The sequence below is a fragment of the Sorex araneus genome, chromosome 6, assembly GCF_027595985.1.
Source record: "Sorex araneus isolate mSorAra2 chromosome 6, mSorAra2.pri, whole genome shotgun sequence".
In the NCBI taxonomy this organism is placed as follows: Eukaryota; Metazoa; Chordata; class Mammalia; order Eulipotyphla; family Soricidae; genus Sorex; species Sorex araneus.
In genome coordinates this window covers 45863945-45872192 of record NC_073307.1, presented here as the reverse complement: position 1 = coordinate 45872192, position 8248 = coordinate 45863945, and the positions used below count along the sequence as shown (strand labels likewise).

General features: G+C 37.5%; 1 protein-coding gene across 1 annotated transcript; it reads right to left on the bottom strand.

Annotated features, from left to right (window-relative positions):
- Positions 1-411: 411 nt before the first annotated feature.
- On the bottom strand, positions 412-3337 carry LOC101536809 (serine protease inhibitor Kazal-type 7). Its single transcript, XM_004620578.2, has 4 exons — positions 3243-3337; positions 2360-2385; positions 1566-1690; positions 412-592 (listed from the first exon to the last, which is right to left on the bottom strand). The coding sequence occupies exons 1-4, from the start codon at positions 3301-3303 to the stop codon at positions 547-549; spliced, it is 258 nt and encodes an 85-aa protein (XP_004620635.2). The 5' UTR covers positions 3304-3337; the 3' UTR covers positions 412-546.
- Between the last annotated feature and the right edge of the window lie 4911 nt (positions 3338-8248).

Below are 8248 nucleotides of genomic sequence, written 5' to 3'. Positions count from 1 at the left end.
CTTGAGTGAACACTTTGTATAATAAAGATTTTCTTTCAAGATACTGGAAAAGATACAAGAAAAGGAACCAGTATGGTTTTGCAAAGTAGAATCCAGGAAAGGTTGGGATGTCCAGGAGATTATTAGTGTGTCTGTGTAAGTGAATGTGCATGGGATTTGTGAGTATACTTGCATCAGTATTTGTGTGTGTGTGTGTGTGTGTGTACATGCACTGTTTCTTAGACACCACTTGGGTCTTTCTGAACACAACTTCCTTCAGAACATCAATATTTTTATGTTTCCTAGTTTTCTTTGAAACTTAGATATAAGACCTGATTTGAGGAACAAATCCAAATAGAAATAAAGAGAAGACTCTCTGGAGAGATTATTTTATTAAGATATCAAATGAAGCCAGTCAGTGTTGAGGGGGAGTACAACAATTTAATACACTCAAAGAAGTTGACTTTGAATCTAGCTTATCCTTCACTTTGAACCTTGATCAAGATGAAGAGGCAAAAAGGAGGGAAAAGAGAAATGTTCATCTCTGTGTCCACATCCATAGCAACTTTAACATCTTCCTTCATGAAGAAACTGAACCTTTCCATCAGTTTTTCTAGGAAAAGACAAAGTTAACAAGATTCATTAGTGCAAGAGGACATTTTATATAATATTATGGCTGAAAGGAACTATGAAGATTTTCAGGAAAGTAAGTTGAGATATGTGAAAAGCATGTCCTTGTTTCTGACAAAGGTCAGTTGCCCTAGTTCAGGATTATTTCTACAATTGCTGCTTCTGCTCATCCCAGGGTTCAGGATGGTCAATGAAATGGTTTAAAATAATAAATCATTATTCTCAAGACTACAGAAACCCAGAATCTTTAAGACACGGGAATATTAAAGGGTCTTCAGATCCAAACTCTAATGACCAAGTTATAGTTTGGTCACTAAATCTTTCAGAAGTCATGTAGTAATTTTAAATTATTTTTCAGTGTGGGGTTTCAGGAACCTTTCTTCAAACAAAATATAATTTTTAAATTTCCCACTAAAAATTCTAGAAGATAAAACTTGGGGACGGGGCTGGAGTGATAGCACAGCGGGTAGGGCGTTTGCCTTGCATGCAGCCGACCTGGGTTCGAATCCCAGCATCCCATATGGTCCCCTGAGCACCGCCAGGAGTGATTCCTGAGTGTAGAACCAGGAGTAACCCCTGTGCATTGCCGGGTGTGACCCAAAAAGCAAAAAAAAAAAAAACTTGGGGACTACCCAGAATGATACTCTAATCCCTTTGATGATCTTTCCTTGCTCCTACAGCGTTTCTGGGCACTGAGGATAGGACTTTTAAGATTCACACTCTCAACATACTCCTGTTGGCATAGTGGAATTGTGGGTTCTGTCATCTATAGGACCAGTCTAAACTGGCCATGCTGCTGCCCTAACCATAGTACAATTGTGAGGTAATGAATATCTTCCCTATTTTGACCAAGGTTTTCTTTCTGGGTATGAATATGGCTTGTGAATATCTAAGACGGCTCGTAGCAAGAGACACAATTGCCTCATATTTTGTTTTTCTTCCCCTATGATACTCACAAGGTCTCGGTACATAAATGGCATTCATTTCCATAGGTGATGTAGTCAGAACCACAAACAGGCAGGTATGTGATGGGGCAAGGAATGGCCACTACCGGGTACTTCTTATAAATGTCGCAGTCTACCTGTGAGAGACAGAAGAGAATATTTTGCTTTTTTCCTGGCTTCCAAACTAGGCTATCTAAGCATCTACTGTAAAGGAAGCAAAGTACCTGCCTCAAAGTCTTATTTGAACATAATGATGCTGCAGTGATTGCTTCTATTAGAAATTATATTGCCATGATGACAAATGCTGCTAGTGTTAACTATGTCATAATTAGTTAAGCTAACAAACCCTGACTCTCTCTATATGAAGCACTAAACTTAAATCCTATACTATTTTTCTTTGTTTAAGCCTTAGAAGAACCCTCTTAGAGATGCCTAAGAGAGTGTCTCTACTATTACCTTAATTTGAGATGAGGCACATTAAGTTAAGATGGGAAAGCTTGTTTAACATAAAGCAGATACTGTAAAATTAAACCAAGTTGACTCTGTCTGCTTTCCGTAGTTTGCCCCTTCTCTAACATTTGTCATCGACCTCTCGATTGAAAGTATTTCTCTCTCCTCCAACAGTAAAACATATTTTTAAACTGTGGTATATGGTATACACACATTTCTTTGCCTGCTAGAAAACAAAGGTGATGGCTCTATCTGTATCATTAGTTCTCCCTTGAATACACTGAAATAATTTTATATTTCATCAATGTTTATTAACTAAATGATAATAGCAATGAAATATAATTCAATATACTCACTGTTTTTAAAGGCAGACTAGCAGCTTCTGAAAGAGATATAGATATATAAAGAGAAATGTTCAAAATAATGCAAAATCTGGGACCGGAAAAAATAGTATAGTGGGTAATATGCTTGCCTTGCACATGGCTGACCTGGAATAATAAGCCCTGACCACCACTAGATGTGGCTTCCAAATAAGCAAACAATAATCAATAATGATAGTCTTAAAATGTCAGTAAGTAATGGATATTTGATCCTTTAAGGTAGAAGCTCCCAAAATTATTTTCTCTTTTTCCACTTCAAAACAAAACAAAATGAAACAAAAAACTCTCTGCACCTCTTTGCATATCTACCTTATTTAAGAGAAAAAATAGAAAGTATTCCTTCCCCAATTGTATCCAAGGATGCTAACAGTCTTCCCCTCCCATCCTGATCATTCCAGCATGTGGCTGGTGGGCATTTTGTGAAACACTGTTAGAGCAAAACTGTATTTCTTCTGGCTCATGTTTGGCTTTTGTAAATGTATTGCATTTTGAGCCTTCTGAATCAATTTTGACATCCAAGTTTTCCTGCATTTTTAAAGTTACAAACACCAGGAGTTTTCAATGTCTTTATAATATGGTCAAATTATGAAGTAAGTTCATTTTTTATTGTTTTAAGAGTGAAACTACAAAACCTTAAAAAGGACAACACTAGAGCAAAATCCATCCACTCCAGCTGAGACTAGAGACTCCCTCTTCCTAATTCATAAGATAAGACTGTTTCTTTTACAAACCAGTATATCACAAATTCACTGAAATAAATATTTCTATCAGGTACTCTCAGAATAAGTCAAGAAGGGGTGTTCTCACGGGAAAAGAAAAGATTGAAAAGCAGGTAAGACACTCTCTATACTTCACTTACCAGAGCTGCTATAAAAATGGGATAGTGTGCAGAGTAGAAGGAGACCCCCAAGGATTTTCATGGTGGAGATGGCTGTGACCCACAAGCTGTTCAGAATTGTCACAACAGCTAACAGTCAAGACCAAGGAGAGGGGTCATGTTTATATGGTAACACTCGGTCGCTCCGCCTTTCTTGTGAAGTCATCCTGAGCTTACAATGTCACACCTTGGGTGGTACAGTTCTCATCAGTTAATTATTACTTCCCATTTGGTCAACAAGTTGATTGATCGAGGTGGAAGTACTTTTCTGTCTGCCCCAAAGGGAAACACTATTAAAACTCTAACCTTCATTGTTTATCAAGGCTGTGACTAGTAGGTATTGTCAGAATTCATTTCTCAGGGGTGGGGCTGAGATAAGTATAGGCTGCTTCTCTTGGTTATGAAATAAGTGAAATTAGTAAGTATCCTTCACTTCACCAAGGCATAAAATATAAACCGAACTAGACAGGTCACACCTTTGTTTTTTTTTTTTGTCTCCTAGGAAAATATGGTCCCAATTTTGAGGCAATAATCCAGGAAGCAAGCTGAATCCAATGGAAGATTTTAGCATTTAGAGGAGGGAAATGAGCTTTTCTAACTACAGAAACTTGATTAATTCATTTATAATCCATGAATTTATATCCATCAGGAAGATCTGTATATGTTGCAGTTACATATAAGGCCCAAATTTCTGTGACTCAAGATAATATAAGCTTGTTTCTTACCAAGCTTGTGTATTGATTGTCACTGAAATGCTGCAGGTCCAATGAGCAGAAACTCACTGTTTAGATTATTATTCAGAGCTGGAGTTATAGTACAGTGGGTAGGGTGTTTGCCTTTCACGTGGCTGACCTGGGTTCGGTTCCTGGCATCCCATATGGTCCCCCATCATTGCTTTGCTGAGATTCCTTAGTGCAAAGCCAGGAGTAACCCCTGAGCATTTCAGGTGTGACTCAAAAAAAGCAAAAAAAATATTATTCATTGTCAAGATGCAGTAAAGATGTGCTTCTCATCAGTAAAATATTACAATCCAGAAAGACCATCTCTTCTACTTACTCTCATTGCCATGTGACTTTGTCCAACCATAGACGAGATGAAGTAAGCTCTTTCCTTTTTCCTTGAATAACCAAGGTGGAGAACTAAAAAAAGAGACCAATCAAAGATTAATTTTATCTCCGTGGGACTTTTTGAAACCCAGGATAGAGTTTTAAACAGTATTATCAAAATGGCTGCTGTTTATTTGATTTGAGGAGAAGCGTATAAAAGTATAAAGGTGAAGCAATAACCTACTTGACAGTTCTATTTTTGTACATTCTGAAGTAATGTATATGCCAAAGATATTTAGCTAATAATAAATGACTTTACATAACTCCTTCAAAATTAGACTCTTACATCTGATTTGGAAGCAGTATAATCTAGCAGTTAAAAATGTGGACAGAAGGGCTGGAGCAATAGCACAGCGGGTTGGGCATTTGCCTTGCATGCAGCCAACCCGAGTTCGGTTCCCAGCATCCCATATGGTCCCCTGAGCACCGCCAGGAGTAATTCCTGAGTGAAGAGCCAGCAGTAACCCCTGAGCATCACTGGGTATGACCCAAAAAGCAAACAAACAAACAAGCATACAAAATATGGACAGAGGCTGAAGCAATAGCACAGCGGGTAGGGTGTTTGCCTTGGACATGGCCAACCTGGGCTTGATTCCCAGCATCCCATAGGGTCCCCTGAGCACTTCCAGAAGTAATTACTGAGTGCATGAGCCAGGAGTAACCCCTGTGCATCGCTGGGTGTGACACAAAAAGCAAAAATAAATAAATAAAAATATGGACATTGAATCCAATATACCTTATTTGGAATCTTGATTACAGTAAATATTGACAGTGGGAACGTAAGTATACAGGTTAAACTTTGAATAGTTTAGTTTCCTTATTTGTAGTCTAAAATTAACATCTATCTCATAGAGAAATTTGAATGCTACTATGTTTTGTTAATTATATATATTATGTTTTACATGTCATATATTGTGTACTGTGTGTTAGACTGCCAAGATCATAATTAGAGTTTGATGTAAGGTAAGTTGAATAGTATTGAATGTTATTTTTCTTAGAATGGACTGAGAAAGGAATTTTTATTACCTCAGTTTTATCAGTGAGTACATTGAAGCTCAGAGAATTTAAGCAGTACACTAAGACTGTGATTAGAGGAGATTGTGTTGCATTTAGTCATATAAAGAAGAGAAGTGAATGTTCTCATAAAGAGCTAATTAATACTTTTATTATTTTCCATAAAAGGTTAAGAAGAATAAATGCTAATAAAAAGCCATTATGTTTTAAGAAGAGGTCTCTGAAAATACTGTTTTAACAAAAAGGATAGGAATAGGACTAAAAGTGATCTGGATGAAGTGCAGAATAAGACTGCAGATTTCTTTCAGGTGTCTGATAGTCCAAGAGAAGGGAATGAGAGAAGTTAAGGTTCCAACAAGGTTGATCATCACTGTCACTGTCACTGTCATCCCGTTGCTCATTGATTTGCTCGAGCAGGCATCAGTAACGTATCCATTGTGAGACTTGCTGTTACTGTTTTTGGCATATTGAATATGCCATGGGTATCATTCCAGGCTCTGCCGTGTGGACAAGATACTCTTGGTAGCTTGCTGGGCTATCTGAGATGGGCAGAGGACTCGAACCCGGGTCAGCCACATGCAAGGCAAATGTCCTACCGCTGCTATCCTCCAGCCCAAGGTTGATCATGGGCTGTCTTAAAACCAAAGGGGAAAATAAATTTAAAATACAAGGAAGAGGACTAATTAGAAGAAATTAGAGGAATACAGAAAAGCAATAAATAAGAGTAAGAGCACAAAATGAAACCCATGAAACAGGAGATGGAGAGAAAACATATTTTGAAAGGGCAGGGAGAGGGCCAGAGCCCATAGTATAGCAGGTAAGGGCACTTGCCTTGCATATGGCCAACCCAGATTTGATCCCAGGTCTCCTATATGGATCTCAGAGCTCAGCCAGGAGTGGCCCCTGAGCACAGAACCAGAAGTAAGCTCTGAGCACCACCAGTATGACCCCAAAACAAGACAAAGCAACTATAAAAAGAGAGAGTAGGAAGAGAGATTAAAGGAAAGCCATAGAAAGGTTGTTTCCAGGTGATGGTTGTTCAGGGCTTACTCCTTACTCCTCGGGGATCATTCCCTAGGGATTGACTCTGGGTTGGCAAAGTGCAAAACAAGCATCCTGCACACTGTACTATCTCTCAAACCTTTCTGGCGTTGACTTTTACATCAAAAATAAATTGAATTTATTTTGAGTCTGGAACAGGATGGTGAAGATGTAGCATAAACACCTGTAGGCATATGCCATATAGTCAACAATATACAGAAACATGTATGGTCACTAGACAAATTAAACACTAGATTTGAACATACCAAATCAGCACTATCCTGATTATTTCTCCCCAAGTATAAATGGAGTTAGAGTTAAGTAAGAAATGGAGTATAGTGATTTTTATGGGTGGGAAATATAGCTATGTTGCAGATTTGAGCTTAGCTATAAGGGTTGCATTAGGATTGAAAAGATTCAAATAATCTAGAAGGTACTAATGAACTGTACATAGTATTAGTAGTCAAGATTTTGGAATCCAAGATTCAGAAGAAAAAATATGGAATTAATAGGAGAGGGAAATATCAAGGTAAGACTGAGGTAAAACTAATCATGGTTCATCCAAAGTTTTAGTAGATGAAATATGAGAAGAGATAAATGGCTTTGATTCAAAAAGTTGAGGAAAAGCGAAGAGAGGGTGTCAGGTATGGAGTTGTATTGGACAAATATTTACATGGGGACAAAAATTTGAAGTTGCATACTAAGCTACAAATTAAGGAATATCCTTTAAGGATGAAAAGCACCCTGTGACAAAAACAGTAATAACAACAGAAATAACAATACACCTTCTTCCCTGACAAATAAAGAGAACACAACCCATTTTATGCTACAATAAGATTTGTCTATCCTTTTGTATATCCCAGCAAGTGTTTGTAGGGGGTGGTTAAGGGGAAACTTAAGATCTGGTTAAAGAGAATCACGATGGTCAACTCTAAGGAAAGGACAGAGCTAAGGCAGAGATGAATGAAAATTAAACTGGAAAAAAAGTTTAAGAGTATTATGGAGTTCCTACTTAAAGGAGTCATTAGAGTGCCACAATGAATAAAATGTTACCCTGAAGATTAAGTCAGGGTGAGAGAATTGAAGTAGAATAGGTTTTGAAGAGGAGTCCCAGATAAGCGAGTTGAAGGGAAATGGGGACAGTAATAGCTCAGCTGGTCTGTCATTAGGCGTAGAATAAAAACCGAAGGAAGAGAAAGCTACAACTATAAATCTAACCATATATCAGGTATTTGGTATGTGTTGTAACTGCACTACACTGCTGTGTGCACTAAGACATACAATAATCTTCTTCTAAATTTAATTTCATTTTTAAAATGTTCTACACAACAATTTTTACGTTCAATATTCCAACACCAATCCCACCACCATTACACCTTCCCATCACCATATTTTAAATTTTTTCACCCCAACCTCTGAAGTCTGCCTTCAAATCAGAACCCAGATAATTTACTTTGTATTGCTTGTTATGAATAATATGCTAAAAATGATCCAAAAAAGTTTCATCAAAGAAAAGTATGTGAGGATTGTTGTATTTCAACCTGAAGCCATTAAGCCCTGTATAAGAGATTACTAACATGTTGTTAAATTTTGAGTCTTGCGTGCTAATATATAATTTATTTTCAAGATTGGTTGCCTTCTATTTAATATCCCACCAAGTGCGGTGTGCTATTCTGGGTACATCAGTGGTGTAGAGGACACGCAATACTCATATAAAACAGGAACACTTTTTGCATCCATGAGGCAATAGAAACTTAGAGAGCAATTAGTTTAATATTCAAAAGTAGAGGATTGCTTTTAACCACAGACTTAAAATCTAAGAAGTAG

Coding starts and splice junctions, on each gene's coding strand:
- LOC101536809 (XM_004620578.2), bottom strand. CDS start 3,303: ATGAAAATCCTTGGGGGTCTCCTTCTACTCTGCACACTATCCCATTTT. Junction 2,386..3,242: donor CCATTTTTATAGCAGCTCTG/GTAAGTGAAGTA, acceptor TATCTCTTTCAG/AAGCTGCTAGTCTGCCTTTA. Junction 593..1,565: donor CATTTATGTACCGAGACCTT/GTGAGTATCATA, acceptor GTCTTTTCCTAG/AAAAACTGATGGAAAGGTTC.